Source organism: Macaca fascicularis, chromosome 9 (assembly GCF_037993035.2).
Source record: "Macaca fascicularis isolate 582-1 chromosome 9, T2T-MFA8v1.1".
Classification (NCBI taxonomy): Eukaryota; Metazoa; Chordata; class Mammalia; order Primates; family Cercopithecidae; genus Macaca; species Macaca fascicularis.
The window spans coordinates 14,395,603-14,411,873 of NC_088383.1; the positions used below are offsets into that span (position 1 = coordinate 14,395,603).

The following is a 16,271-nucleotide window of genomic DNA, read 5'->3' on the forward strand; positions in this document are numbered from 1 at the left end:
CTTTTTTTTTTGAGACCAAGTCTGGCTCTGTTGCCCAGGCTGGAGTGCAGTGGTACGATCTTGGCTTACTGAAACCTCCGCTTCCCAGGTTCAAGTGATTCTCCTGCCTCAGCTTCCCAAGTAGCTGGGACTACAGGTGTGCACCACCACGCCTGGCTAATTTTTTTATATTCTTAGTAGAGACAGGGTTTCACCATGTTGGCCAGGCTGGTCTTGAACTCCTGACCTGCGGTGATCCACCCGCCTCAGCCTCCCAAAGTGCAGGGATTACAGGTGTGAGCCACCACGCCTGGCCTGTAATACGTTTTTTCAAACTCTTGCATGATGTCCAGTCTAGACGGAAAATGGCAGAAGAAACCCACATCGATCCACTTGTCACGATCTACTTTGTTACCATCTATTATTAGGATAACTCTTCTACCGTCATTAAAATGGACTATGGTCACTTATGGCTCCCTAATTTCCAAATGCTTTCATAATATTAATATGCTGCCCTGGGGGAAAAAAAGAAAATTAAAACAATTCCTGGCTGTATTTCAGAAAAGCATCAGTAGCCTTGACCTTCCTGTTTTGAGAAGGGTCCTTTCTTCACTTCAGGAAGTCCTACTTACATCACTGACCATTTTTCAAATTTTGTCACGTTGTTTATAGTGTCACTTCAGGCTGAATCATTCTTTTTCAGAAATGGCACAGTTTGTCGTATCTCTGTAGCTTTTCGTATTTAATACAACTCAACTGTCACTTTAAGTGAAAAAATTCTGATGGAGCACGAGAAATTCTCTGTTAATGAAGGCTTATGTCCTTCTGGCCACGAACAAAGGGTGCCTGGTACTTGCTAGTTCCATTTAAATACCGTATTATTTTATAAAGTTAATTGTGGATTTTCAAGCATCCTTCAAACACTATTGAATTCATTTACTCATTTTGCCAGATAATGGGGAACAGAAGGGGGCAGAGAAGGCCCCTCTGAGTCAGTCCCACTTCACAACTGAACAATGCAGGAACTGAGCTACGAAGCACAGCACCCCTATCGTTATTCCAGTTTTAAGCAAGGCCTGATTCAGAGTTTCATTTTCATGGAGTTGTGTTTAGATTTGAGACTTGGTTTATGTTCTTTTTGGTAAGAACTAAGTACTTCTATTTCCTAAAGTTATATTCATCCGATTGCTGAATATGGACGTTTTAAAGTTAAGAGAAGTAGGTTTAGGATGTGGCACTGCATATAAAGGCAGAGGTGCTCCCACGTGCCCCTTTTTCTTCCCACATGCGTGGTCACCATAGTGCAGTGGAATACAGACGCATGCTCAAAGGAGGTAAGAGGGAGAGACCCACGGTGGTCTCTGCATGGAGCTGGTATGACTCCATGGCACAAAACAAGAGGGAGAAGAGCAGGTCAAGCACATGTGGGGATGCACAGGGTTTGATGTCACAGTAAGGTCACTTAGATTTAAAATGTCTTTAGAAGCAACAACCTGGTAAACAACTCTAAACTTTGGGGAGAACCATTTTACTTTATCTTTTTTTTTTTTTTTAAAGCATCATAGCTTTATTCTCATAACTAAAAATTGAAGTTGAAGTCATATTTTGAGGAAGCTCTTAGTTAGAAATTACAAATTACCTGCATTTTAAAAGTCAAGAAAAAACTTATTTTTGGTTCTGCAGCAGATCAAACTGGCTCTTAATTATCTTAACAAATTAACATTACCTTGAATAATGAATTCTAGTGGTATTTGGGGTGGTGAATTACAGAGCTCAACCCCGAAAGCCATGTGAATGGCTAAATTGCCAATGGCAAATGAAATTGGCCACTAGTCAGTTTACTACAGTTTCAGCTGCATCGTTATGGAATGAAGGCAAAGCTCAACAAAGAACCCACAAAATGAAATGATGCAGACCAACCTTTTATTGCACCCACAATATTTTGGTCTAGTCCTTTCCGGTTGTCATTGAGTCCTCTTTTCCTCTTCCCATTGGGTAAGGAGTTAGCCAAAGTCTTGTCATCAAAAAACGCACACACCAGTTTTCTAAACAGAAGGCTTCCTGAGCGAGTGTAGTTTGACAATATAGAGTCCAGCTGAGATTTAGGCATAAACACATCAAAGCCTTCAGCAAGTTGTACTTCTGGCTACCAAAAGAACATAAATATTTCATTAAAAGCAAGATTTGAAGCATTTGACTTTGGGTACATGAGCAACAAAAAAACATCACTAGCTACTGAAATGTACATCTCCTACAAATGAAAACACGCTTGGCTTTCTTTGTGTGCCAGTGTCTGCTATTTATAAAACCAAGGACTAGTTATAACTTACAAAACAAGATGCTTTAATTGCAATACTGAGCCTCGTCAAAAGCAATGGAAAGAAAATAGCCACGAGAAGGCTGGAAAACCACAAAATCCTATCATTCTAGAGCTAACAGGGAGTTGAGACTTCTGAATGAAACATCCTCATTTTATAAACAAAGGAACTAAAGCCCAAAGAGATCATAAAAAAATGATTGAGAAATAATTCAAATGCGCTCAGTGCAGTACGGTTATAGATCACTTTCTCATGCACTAAATAATTTCTTTCACCTAAGGACACAAATACGAGGATACCCCAGAAGACCCCTGGTTCCTTCTACTATGCCAGTGGCTTTTAGCTGCGGAGCTATTTTTTTCCCCCAGTGAAAACTTTTGTAAACTAATACATAAAATAAGTAAAAATGATGAGCAGGTTTCCCGGGCCGTTTAAATCCACTCGCCATCCCTAATTTTGGGAGGAAAATGTGACACTATGTCCCAGACCACCCTTGGAAAACCAAGGTGCTAGCACACTGCTTCCCTGGCAGGGACTTCCTGACTGGGATAAGGAAGCAGAAGACATCCAAGGCGCCTTTCAACTTGGACGCTACTGCACACGCTTGGCGCTCAGAACGCCTTCTCCAACAGCATGCCATGAGGTTGACAACTCGCCTTTGAATCTTTCAACCCAGTTCATACCTTTTCCTTTGCAAAGCCTTCCAAATGAACTGATCTCCTAACTCCTTGCTGCCCATGGAGGTGGCTACAACTGTGTTCCTGCTGTTCATTTAGCAGACATATGATTCTATTTCTTACACTGTAGTAGAATTATTTATTAGTTTGCAGCCCTTCCTGATCCCAAAGCTCAGACTTTATAGCTCTAGGATCTGGCATACAGCAGGCACTCAGTAACTTCTTGTGGAATAGACTAAAGTTCATTAGTCATAACCTGCACTACTAAGTCATTTAGTTTATTGTTGGTTATGACCTGGTAGCTGTAAAATAATAACTTTAATATGAAGAAATGCAACTGGTGAACTGTTACTAGGAAAAAAGTCAGACGAAAACCTCACTGAATTAAGATGCTATCGAAGCTGATTCTTAGATCTCCTATTCGTCACTTTACAAAACTGGCCCTGCTTTACAGTTTCTAAATCACATCAGAAATGTGAGGATCCGGGATTAATTTCTCTCCTGGATAGTAAGAATGGTTATCTTTGGTTTTGTCCTATCGCTTTTCAACATGCCACCCCACCTATGGTTAAAGTAAACAGGGCGCAGAGCGTGGCTTAAATTCTTTGGATGACACAGGAAGGAGTTTGGGCCTGGTCCCTCCAAAACAGAACTCTTAACTGGAATATCCAGAAAGTCATCTCACGGCTCTGCTTCACTTTGCCATTCCATGTTTGGTCTCTGAATGTGTGGTGAATATCACTATACGAGCTATGCTGTCAGGCTTTCCCTCGACTTCTGCGTTTTGCTGCTTGCTGGTTCCAGGTCTCCAGAGGAGGTGGTCTGAGCTGGAGGCTACATCCCTAGTTCCCAGAACAGAGGTGGTACATAACAGGCACTCAATAAGTCTTTGTTGAATGATTCAGTGCAGACAATATTAGGATTGAGAGAATTTTACCATCATAATCTAAGATGAAGTTTTATTCATAACCAGAGTTTTATTTTGCATATCCTGTGCTGCATGTAGAATTTTTGTTCTAAGTGAACTCATCTTGGATTTTTGCTAAGTGCTCCTGTATCATTTGAAAGCCATTTAAAAAAAAAATCCAAGTTTATCTTACAGAAGCAGCTACTCACAGCTATTTGAGGGTCTAGGGTGGTTCAGATGCTCTTAATGGCAAGACAGGAAGGGGAAGGACAGTAGTTACTCATATAATCTCAGGTTGATTCTGATACCATTAAACAGGTACTTAAAACGCTGACCTCTGAGACATTCCCTTTGATTCATCCTGTGAACGTGGACCCCAGTTTGAGAAACACTGACCTGAATGAGCTACCAGGCGGCACTGGCCACTCCCTTCTTCACGCGCTCATACTATTTTCTAAGAACTCTGTTTACAGCACTTTTCATGCAGCATTTGCTTAGCTGGGAGTCTGCATTTTTCATTGGGATGAGGACTCTTGTATCTGGAGTGTCAAGCACCCAATGAGTGCCCAATAGATATTTGTCAGAATAAACAAAACAGTATGTAAGAATTCATTTAAAATGACTGGTGTTGATTCAGATATCTTTTATCCCTGTATGAAGAAAGTGGGTTTGAAACTTTGCCATGATGTGCTCAGCACACCCGTGTCTTCTAATCGTTCATGTGGTACCTTCAGGAGTTGGGTGACCTGGATAACACTGACCCAGCTGTTTCAATACCTACTCACTGAGCCCCCTCCATGTGTAGGAATCTGAAGGTTCGCTCTGCAGGCGAGACATATGCACAAATACCTATCCTATAAAGTCGAACGTGGTAAAACATGAGAGAGAACAGAGCAAGCGCTGTCTGAGACAGCATCATGCAGGACTTGGCTGCTAGGGGTGCGGGAGGAAGGGGGCTTTTGGGGCTCAGGAGGGTAAAGGACAGTGTTTTAACAGGACCCTGAAGGTAGGATTCAGGAGACAGGTACAGCCGCTGTTTCTGGTATCTGCCACAACTCCTAACAACTAAGCATCTGGAGGTTTCTGCAGAGCTAAGAGACTTCCAATGCAGACGCTGTCACTGCTTCCCATTCCACTTTCTACTGCCAAATACTGTTATTTTGAACTGTTCTTTCCAGATCAAGGAACATGAACTCACCCCCTTGCAAGCACGTTACAAAGGAGGAAGTAGTCTGACTAGTGGAGGCGGTGGTGGCAGCGGCAGCCAGGGCACAGGTGACTGGGCTCTGTCCTTCCTGTTCTTCTCAGCCTGTCTCCTATTCAGATTTCTGAGCCAGGAGTGAACGAGCACCAAAGCTATCTACGTGTGCCAGGTGCCGCAAGGCAACAACGCCTTAAAAGAACAAAAGAGGGCAGCTTTGTTTTCTGAAACACGAAGAAAAGATGACGTTCACTAATGTCACATTTTCACTATGAAATCTTTCTATTTCCTCCATTTGATAAGTACAACCACAGTGGATTACTATCATATAATGATCCACATCTTTGTACATATATTTAAAAACAGGATAAAGCTCTTTCTTTAATTGTATCATTGAATCTCTTAGTTTACTGGCTCTGGTTTAAATGAGATCTCTCTGCTTACTGATAGCTATGACAGAAACCAACACTCTTCCAAATGAATATCGTTTTGAAAACTACACTTCTCTTGACAGAGTCACAATTTGATACTCAAGCCAAAATAGAAAGCGAGTATGTTAATTTACAGATTTAGTGATTACTGAAGTAACACGATTTTTAAATGATGACGTCTAAACGAACAGTTCAAAATAACAATCTGAAGTTGGGGCAGGATTTATGACACTTACAGTCATCATTTTAGGAGCTGGGAGTCTGAATTCCCACTATAAATGTGGATTTCCATCTATGTCCTGCCTATTTTAGGTACCTTGGCCACTTAGGACAACAACGTATCAAATGCTGACTTTTCCTTTTTCATCTCGCACTGGGTGAAGTTCTGGAGGCAAACACTGCATACACAGTCATCATCACTCTTGAAAATGTCCCAGAGCCAGGCCTGCGGACTTGCACGAATTTGTTTTTTGCATTTCAGCTGTGGTCTCCCTTTGCTTAGACGTAGCTGGGGTTGAGATCTAGTTTGGCTGGATCTCCTAACTAGGTAAATGAAAATGCTCCTTCCCCACCCCTCTGCCCCGTTACGCTCCCAAGTCCCCATGAGCACATCACGGGACTCCCCTGTATAATCGAAAGAATACAAAGACAGACAGTTTTTAGGAGACCATGCTAGTTAACCACCGAGGGAATATTTCTAACATAGGCTACTTTATCTAAGGTATTAGTAAGGTATTAATAAGTAAATTACAGTAAGACACATAAAAAGCTCCATGTGGTCACTGGTTAAAAGAAGCGCACAAATAATCATACTGGGCATTAACCCCAGATGTTCAGTGGCAGATTAATAGGGTGCAGATTCTGTGTATTACATAGGGTCACCTTTGCAGGCACGTGCACAGGGCTGTTTGGACGAGGTCATATGCTGGTGGGGATTTGGGGGGCTGGGCTGGCTGGTCAGTCTCAGGCCGGCTCAGGACCAAAAGCTGAAAGAAAACTGTAGACAAAGAGGCAGGATCCTGCTGAACAAGACTAACTGATTTGGGACTGAAAAGCTTGTAACAGGATTCATAAGAGTGCTTAAAGGATGTGAATTTAGTCTATGTCCACACTACCGTATACAATGATCTTTTGTTCTTGTGTTTATTTTGCAGTATATTAGATGTATTTTGAGGAAAATGTGCTTCAGTTTAAGAAAAGAAATTTTACAACACAAACCTCCCCCATAATTGATTTAATTTTGCTCATAAATGTCATATGCTTCTGTCTGATAAAAACTACATGTTCCTGGGATGGGGGGGGGAGGGATTGCATTGGGAGTTATACCTGATGTAAATGACGAGTTGATGGGTGCTGACGAGTTGATGGGTGCAGCACACCAACATGGCACAAGTATACATATGTAACAAACCTGCACGTTATGCACATGTACCCTAGAACTTAAACTATAATAATAATTAAAAAAATTTTTTTTTCCATCTCCACTTTATTAAAGCTGGAAAATTGGGATTCATGCTTTTGGCATATGATTTATATAAATACAAAAAAAAAAAAAGTAAAAAAAAAAAAACAAAAACCAAACAAACAAAAAACTACATGTTCCTGTAACTCAGGTCTGCCCCAGGTGGACATAGCAAGAATCATTGTTACCATTTATTTTCTATTTTTAAATTTTATTTTTATTTTTTAGAGACAGGATCTCAACCTGGTGCCCAAGGTGGGGTACAAGTGGGGGGATCACAGCTCATTGCAGCCTCCAACTCCTGGGTTGAAATGATTCTCTCACCTCAACCTCCTGAGTAGCTTGGGCTACAAGTGTGTGGCCAGTTAATTTAAATAAAAATTTTTTTTGTAGAGACAGAGTCTCACTACGTTGCCCAGGCTGGTCTTCAATTCCTGGCCTCCAGTGATCCTCCCTCCTCAGTCTCCCAAAGTGCTGAGATTACAGGCATGTGCTACCATGCCCAGCAAATTTTTAAAATGTATGTATTTATGTATTTTGTAGTGAGGGGGGTCTCGCTTTGCTGCCCAGGCTGGTCTCAAACTCTTGGCCTCAAGCAATGCTCCTGCCTTGGCCTCCCAAAGGGATTACAGGCAGGAGCCAACATGCGCAGCCTGTCATTTATTAAATGCTATGCTAAGAACACAGCCCACGAGGAGGGTAGCCACAAGAGCGTGTGGGACTGGTTGCTCACCAGCATGGCTGTTCCTGTTGAGCAGCTCAGAACAGAGGTGGCCTGGGGACGTAGCAGGCCTGAGCCGCAGTGTAGATGGGGCGGAAGCATGCGCATGTCCTACGTCAAGTCTCATAGTGGAAGGTGGCTGCCCTCTTTCCATTAAGCAAAGAATGCTCAGCCAAAAGTCCTATCCAAAAGTAGGCGTAATTTACACGATAGCCTATAGTGAATGTTGAATAGGATAAAAATGACAAGAAGTCATCCAACAGCCAATTCTTTATAGACATTTTTAGTTGACAATATTTTGGTAGAACTAAGCATTTAATTTTAGAAGAGAATACAATTTGGTCCCTTGAAATTTTCTCCATGTACTTGCATAATGAGACATTCCGGTCTTTTAGAGATGCTTTTAGCTTTTTCCTTCTTCGGGTAATAAATTAATGACTCTGAAGACTAGGGCTTGATTTATGCTAAAGATATTTGAGCCAAAATGTACAATATGTAAGAGTCTAACCACTGCAATTTAGCTTCTTCTCTCCTAAGGCCCTGAAATGGCTCCTCCAAGAGGTCCACTCTGAGAGGCTATCCAGGTTCCCAGGTGACCTGACTGCCTGCGCCACAGCTGACGTCCTACGCTATTATAATTACTGTTTGTGAATTTTTCTTCATGTGCCCCTTCAAGGGCAGGGACTGTTTCACATACTTCAGTATTGCCTGGAAAAAAGCGATATAATTAACATTTATTTGGTACTTACTATATTCCAGGCCCTAGGCTAACACATATCACACAGATTTTTTCAAATTTGATTTTCACCCTATGAAATGGCTTCTATTATTATCCCCAATTTGCAGATGCAAAAACTACGGCTCAGAGAATTAAAGTAACTTGTTTAAGATTATCCAGCTAATACATGGTGAAGTGAAGATCTGAACTCCTGCAGCCTGCGCTGGAACTTACACTCCAGGCATACACGGCCTCAATTTCAATGTGTCAATGAGTAAATTTAAAAAATCACTTGCTTGGTTTTACTTTACTTGATCCCAGTGGATCACTTTATCTACTGGGCCAAGAAGGTGTTAAGAAAACAGATTTCAAGGCCAGGCACGGTGGCTTACGCCTGTAATCCTAGCACTTTGGGAGGGTGAGGTGGATGGATCACTTGAGGCCAGGAGTTCGAGACCAGCCTGGCCAACCTGGCGAAACCCTGTCTCTACTTAAAACACAAAAATCATCTGGGCATGGTGGCATGCACCTGTAGTCCCAGCTACTGCGGAGGCTGAGGCAGGAGAATTGCCTGAACTCAGGAGGTGGAAGTTGCAGTGAGCCGAGATCACGCCACTGCACTCCAGCCTGGATGACAGAGCAAGACTCTGTCTCCATAAAAAAAAGAAAGAAAGCAGATTTCCAATACAGATATTCTGATGAGTATCCACAATTTATCTTCTGAAAACTTTTAAACTGGCATAATCTGGGATTATTGGAGACTATTTATTTATAGTAACTACAACAAATAGAAAACATTTCCTATTATTACAAATTATTTTAAAATATTGTTAAAAACTAGTCTGATTGTTTCACCAAAGCTGAAAAACAAGAAACGAAAAGCAACAACAACAAAACAAACTTAGGCCATGTATATCTGCTCTGAAAAACACAAATCAATATATGCAATCTTGAAAAACAGTGACCATAAGAAATTAACAACTGTCTTCTTTCAATATTGGTAGAGTATTAGGTTGTGAACTCATGAAGAAAGAATTAAATACTGTATTTTCTTTCTTTCTTTTTTTTTTTTTTGAGATGGAGTCTCGCTCTGTTGTCAGGCTGGAGTGCAGTGGCGTGATCTCGGCTCACTGCAATCTTCAACTCCCGGGTTCATGCGATTCTCCTGCCTCAGCCTCCCCAGTAGCTGGGATTACAGGCACGCACCACTGTGCCCAGCTAATTTTTAAATTTTTAGTAGAGACAGGGTTTCACCGTGTTGGCCAGTATGGTCTCAATCTCCTGACCTCCTGATCCGCTCGCCTTGGCCTCCCAAAGTGCTGGGATTACAGGCATGAGCCACCAAGCCTGGCCTAAATACTGTATTTAAATCTGAAATTTAGTTTTGGGTTTCTGCTTCTGCTTCTGTGTAATTGAGGTTCGAATTTTATTTAATGTGCTGCTTTTAAAAGGGTCAAATAATCCTGCCCAAAAGAGAAGTATTTCAGGCTATTCCCTTTCTAAGAACACTATTTGTTCACATGTATTTGTTCACTGATAGACAAAGTTTTATTTTAAAATATTTATTCCCATAAAGATACTGAGGTAAGAATGCTAAGGTTAAAAAAAGAACTAATATTTATTGAGTGCTTAAAACGAGCCAGGCCTTGTTCTAAGTGCTCCACGGGGATGACTTCATCTAATTCCTCCCATGGGCCAATTTCAGGAGGGAAGCACTTGCTATCCCCATTCTACAGAGAGAAATGGAGTGGGGAGGGGTCAGGTTCGCTTGCTCAGGGTCACACAGCTGAGAGTCGAACCCAGGCAGTCTGACCTCAGAGCCTGCTCCCTGACCCGTGAAGTTCTCCCCAAGAAACTTCCAAGTAAACAGAATCAACAGCCACAGCTGAAGCTTGCAGTTCTTTCATATGATAATCATCCCCTCAACAGTGACTTAGTCTTCGTCACGCACGGGCATCGGGCTAGAATGGGCACCCACAAGTCCTCTGCACAGCGGACAAGGGCAGATGACAGACCTGGGTTGGGGGACACACTCCACTTTTCTTGGCTGTGTGAACTTGTGCAAGCTGCCCATAGAAAGCGGATAAGAAGAACACCTCAAAGATGGCGCATGATGAATACTATTACTATTACTATTATTCTCAATCATAGTTTCTGCTCTTGAGAAGCTGGGGTGGAAGGATGTATTGACATGTCAATAATTACCAAACAATATAGGAAGTTCTATCCAGGAGGATCGTTCAGATCACAGTAGAGGCCTGAAGGGGAGTGGGTGGGTACAGAGAGGAGGAACAGGAAAAAACAAGTAAACTGCAGTGAAATTGAGGAGGGGGCTCTCCTTAAAGCTAAGTCCTAGACATAATATTTCCTAAGTTTATTTTGTATACTGTGCTTAATGCAAATGCAGATGCTTCCTCCTTCGCAGATTAAACAAATAACATTTATTGAGTACCTTTTATGTGCCAGGCATTGCTACAGGATTTTCCCCTATACTATATCTCATTTGATGCTCACAACACTCTGCCGTTTTGACATTTCGGTTGGTTCTGATTAGAACTTAGTGTTTTTCTGCATCTGAGTAGGGACTATTGTTATCAGTTTGAAGACAGTGGCTGACCTGCCATGATTGACAGCCCCTTGTGGGCCCTTATATTTGTGTTTGTGCCATGGGTATACACATTGGCATTTGGGTGACACTACGAGTCACAATGCAAAAAGGGAACTCTATACACTGCACGTTCTTTATCTTTACAAAAGCGATAAAGCATGGGTTTCCAGTGTCACTTTTCGGCGTTTCTAGTGCTAATCTTTCTCCTGTGCTCGAGGTGTCTAGTGAACGTGTTGAGGATATGAAATTCACTTTTCCTTCCCATCCAGAGCTGAAAGCCTGCGCTGCTCTTGCTCTCCGTATCTCAGTTGAAGTCCCAGCTGCAGCTGTAACCCAGCAAGTTTCCCAGATGGGAATCCAGGGCTCACTTCCCACTCAGTCCCCGCGTCCCTCCTGAACGGCTCTCCCTGCTCCTCCTCTCCAGGCTCACTGTTCCTGTCCAGCCCTCCTGATCTCCTGCCTGGCGGGCTGCATGCATCTTCCTCCCGCTCTCTCTCTCTCTGTCTCTCTGTCAGCCGCATGCTGTTCTAGCTATAGTTCTAAGATACAGGCACAATTCTTCCTTTACTGGAGACTTGCAATGGCTCCCTCCTGCCCACAGATAAAGGCTGAAGGCCTCACCTGGACTTTTCCTCTCTCCCCCCACCCTACTTTTACCAATGCCAGCCAGACAGCTGCTCCAGCAACACTGGGCCACCTGCCCAATCCTGATTTTGTTCTTTTGTTTTTGTTTTTTTTGAGACAGAATCTCCCTGTGTCACCTAGGCTGGAGTGCAGTGGTGTAATCTTAGTTCACTGCAACCTCTGCCTCCTGGGTTCAAGCGATTCTCATGCCTCACCCTCCTGAGTAGCTGGGACTACAGGCATGTGCCACCACGTCTGGCTAATTTTTGTATTTTTAGTAGAGACAGGTTTCGCCATGTTGGCCAGGCTGGTCTCAAGCTCTTGACCTCAGGTGATCTGCCCACCTTGGCCTCTCAAAGTGCTGGGATTACAAGCGTAAGCCACAGTGCCTGGCCTCACTTTTCTTTTACTTTTTTTTTTTTTTTTGAGACGGAGTCTCATTCTGTCACCTAGGCTGGAGTGCAGTGGCACGATCTCAGCTCACTGCAAGCTCCGCCTCCCGGGTTCACGCCATTCTCCTGCCTCAGCCTCCCGAGTAGCTGGGACTACAGGTGCACGTTGCCACACCTGGCTAATTTTTGTATTTTTAGTAGAGACAGGGTTTCACCGTGTTAACCAGGATGGTCTCAATCTCCTGACCTTGGGATCCGCCTGCCTCAGCCTCTCAAAGTGCTGGGATTACAGGCATGAGCCACCGCGACCGGCCCTCACTTTTCTTTAGAAGCATGTTACTCTTCCAAGACAATCAACAGCTAACTGAGTTCTCATTAGCCGGGCGTCATGGCAAGTGCCTGCAATCCCAGCTACTCAGGAGGCTGAGGTATGAGAACTGCTTGAACCCGAGAGGCAGAGGTTGCAGTGAGCGGAGATCATGCCACTACACTCCAGCCTGGGCGACAGAGTGAGACTCTATCTCAAAAAATAGCTTAGAAAATTTAAGGACTGAATGTACTTTGTGTTGAGGAATAATTTACCTCTGTTTCCGAATATGGGGTTTGACTCAGGGCCCTAGTTGCAATAGCAATATGATATCACTGCATGAGCTGACTGGTCCAGAATAGAACATCATCATCATAAATTATGTTTTAAAATTAAATTTTTAGTCTAGAGGAACTTCTTAACAATTGTAGCAAGTGTTTATAGATTTCAAAAAAAAAAAAAAAAAAACCTTTAACATTGAGAATTGGGTAAAAGTTCCAATAACTTTCCAATTTAAAAAAATCACAAGATGATTACTATTGTCCCTTCCCTTTGTTAAAAACCCAATGTGGATATACCCTAGCAAACTGTCTTCCCACAACTTCTTTCAAAAATGTTCAAACACTTTTTAAAAAAGCAATTTGTTTCCCACTTAAAGTTTAAAAGGAACGGCCAACCTCCAGTCCTATACAGGCCTGCGGGAGTTCGCAGCAGGATTCTCATCCTGTGCAATCTGATAGTAACAGATCCCCCATTCTTGTTTAAGAACTCTCCCAAGAAGTTAAGGTTCACAACACAAACATACTCAGAGAAAGGCATTGTAAACAGAAACGCAATTGCAAATATGGTGCAGAATTAAACAAATTCGTTTATGGTCCTATGAATGTAAAACAGCAAGTCAGATGGTTATCTCAGATGTCATCCAACATTCTGGACTGCAGCAACATTCTGGCTATGATATTAAAATAGAAAAACCTTTGCAGAGCGTTAACCTATCATTACACGGAGTAAATGGCATGGCACTGCCACCTAATTAGCAGTGTGGCTTGCATCTATAAAATAGAATTAGCACGACTGCTCCTTTTTTATTATTAGTTTGTGTTTCCAGAAAGGTGTGACCTTATCTGTATGGTTCTGTTCATTTACGCCCATCTACAAAGGATTTAATTATATTCTTTTAGGTCTCGTACACTAAGGAAATTGAAAACTGCCACTGCAAAATTAAAAATGCAAAAGAAATTAGTGAGCAGATTATTTACGCCATCACCCTCCTCCTTTTGGAGACAAAGACTGGAAACCTGTCTAAATAAATAAGACATAAAATTTTCAGAAAAGAAAACTCCAGACAAGAAAATTATTACCATTCTTCTTTTCTTCTTTCCCACATATATTCTGCAAGTTTCTCTAGTTGTCAAAAGGGAGATCTATAAATACTATAAAATTCCTGAAAGTTACATAGCATTAGAGTCAGCAGCCAGAAAATAGCAACTTACATCTGAGGAAGGTGATTCCAGAACAATGCCGAATCCTAGAACGCGGCTCTCCTCCGGGGAGGTGTGCTCGGCTGCCTGGAGAGCAGATACCTCAGAGGCCACCGCTGCCTTCTTCTCCATCTCTGACCCACTGGGCTTCTGTTTCACAGTAAGAGGTTCCACAGTCTTTGGGGGCACTTTTTTCTTTTTATTTCTCTTTCGTGAGACAGCAGTTCGCTGGGAGCATATAAGGGAAATTGGGGGTTGTTGTCTGTTTTGAGTTCCAACTGCGAATAATAAACAAAAATATGGTACAGGCACGTGTGTCTGACTGAGGAAAACTTATTTCCGGTCTATCCATGTGATCTACAACTGAAACCGAAACGAGGAAAACTCCAGGATGAAGCACACTAAATAAATCTCCCACTGGACCTAATGGTTACCAAACACAGGCTCTGAAGCACTTTCAGGTCCTAAAGGCAGAACAATACTCAGGAGAAAGCGTTACTGCAGGTGAATCGTGATTAGCATACTGCTGTTGGGTTCGATGCTGGGAAAGCATCGTGAGCTGTGAGAAAACAGAGAGCATGGCTTTATAAATCATAGGACGGTTTTAAACAAATGAGAACTTCGGAACTTGAATTTAGGTGGCGATGGCTGTGCTTCCTGGTCAGCCTGTTTCAGGACTATTCCAACTGTCGTTTGGGGTTAGACTGATCAATTTCTAATAATCTACAGGTGCCAGAACTGACAAAGATGAGACAGCGATGATCATTTGGGAGAGACTGATCAAAAGTGGCAGTCTGGGATGATTCTACAATAGGGACCAGTAAACATGTGGGAAAAGCCTGTTAGTTACTTAATTAGGACCAGTGAATCCTTCCTCACCAAACAAATATTCTCCACACATCAGCCACCTCCAGAGCACCCTGCTACATGGCCTCAGACCAGGCCACTTCTTTAGACCTCGGTTTCACATAATTGAAGGAGTGATAATATCATTCTGTACAAGTCAAGCAAGTCAGTGAAATCCAGACACAGTTCCAAAGATGAAAAGCACAGTGCAGGAACCAAGTATCCAACCTGATTCTATACTTAAAGAAATCCAGGATGGTAAATTATAGTTCTCACAGGTGCACTCTGAGAAGTAATGTCTGCTAGCCATTTAAACATACTCTCTTGGAAAGTGTCATTGGAAAATATGGAATCATTGTTTAAATCCTCAAGTATTAATATAGCTTCCTAAATATGACCATAGGATGTCTCTGCTTTTCAACAGGAATGAACCTATAAGACAAGTGTAAACTAAAGGTCTTTAAAGGCACATAAACATGGATCACCTCCTCTTATCTCTTATCAGTCCGAAAATGAAGAATATTTACACTTTGATCCTGATATTTTTGTCTCCAAACTCAAAAGCAATTCATAAATATTAGAAGCAAACTAATTGCACTACATAAGAGCACAGAAGCTTTTAAACCGGTAATTAGTCTAGCTCACTGGCCTCTCGACCTTGGCTGTACATTAGAATCACTCGAGTTTAAAAAAACTGAGATGCTGGGCCAGGCATGGTGGCTTACTCCTGTAATCCCAGCACTTTGGGAGGCCAAGGCGGGCGGATCACGAGGTCGAGAGATCGACACCATCCTGGCCAACATGGTGAAACCCCGTCTCTACTAAAACACAAAAATTAGCTGGGCGTGGTGGTGGGTACCTGTAGCCTCAGCTACTCGAGAGGCTGAGGCAGGAGAATCACTTGAACCTGGGAGGTGGAGGTTGCAGTGAGCCGAGATCGCGCCACTGCACTCCAGCCTGGTGACAGAGCGAGACTCCGTCTTAAAACAAAAACAAAAATAAACAAAAAAACTGAAATGCCTCAGCCCCACCCCAAACTAAATGAACTGACACTTCCAGACATGCCGCCTGGGAACCAGCATTGTCTGAAAGGTCTTCCAGTGATTCTGCTGTGCAGCCAGAGTTGGCAACTTCTCTTTGCTCTATTTGCATTCCCCCTCAAGGGTGGGTCTGTACCCTCAGAATAAAAGGGACCCCGAAGAATGATCACGATGGCCTAGGCCCCAGGCCTCGCTGAGCCTCATGATTCTAAATTAAAAATGAAAATGTTTTGGTTTAAGGAACATGGGGACTATCTGAGTTTTTCTTCTTTGGCAAATCTAGACACAGCCCGAGTCTCTGGCATACAGATCTTACCTCTAGGTCTTATTCCTTGTCTTCTTAAAAGAAAGGTGAAACTTTCTAAATGTAATTTAAATCTAAGTCTTCAGGCATTAAACCTTAAGTAAATCTACCCACGACACAGATTTTTAAGTTTAAGAAAATTAAAGGAGAGTAATTTATTCAGTTTATCCTTTGTGCCATCCTACAGCTTTGGAATCGTTTACCTCCCTAATCTGCAAAGGTTCAGGAAAGAAAACACAGCGACAAAGTGGCATT

At 42.4% G+C, this 16,271-nt stretch overlaps 1 protein-coding gene across 46 annotated transcripts in view; it reads right to left on the reverse strand.

Moving 5' to 3' along the window:
* BEND7 (BEN domain containing 7) overlaps window positions 1-16,271 on the reverse strand; it is an 88,631-nt gene that overhangs the window by 34,761 nt on the left and 37,599 nt on the right. For 32 of the 46 annotated variants that reach the window (XM_074001058.1, XM_045399579.3, XM_074001054.1 and 29 more), the window contains 2 exons: window positions 13,839-14,104; window positions 1,900-2,125 (listed from right to left, as the gene is read on the reverse strand). In XM_074001058.1, the coding sequence (XP_073857159.1) occupies window positions 1,900-2,125; window positions 13,839-14,104 (492 nt within the window). Of the gene's footprint in view, window positions 1-1,899; window positions 2,126-6,355; window positions 6,511-13,838; window positions 14,105-16,271 lie in introns of those variants that run through there. The other 14 variants (XR_012417472.1, XR_012417473.1, XR_012417480.1 and 11 more) reach the window with 3 other exon arrangements.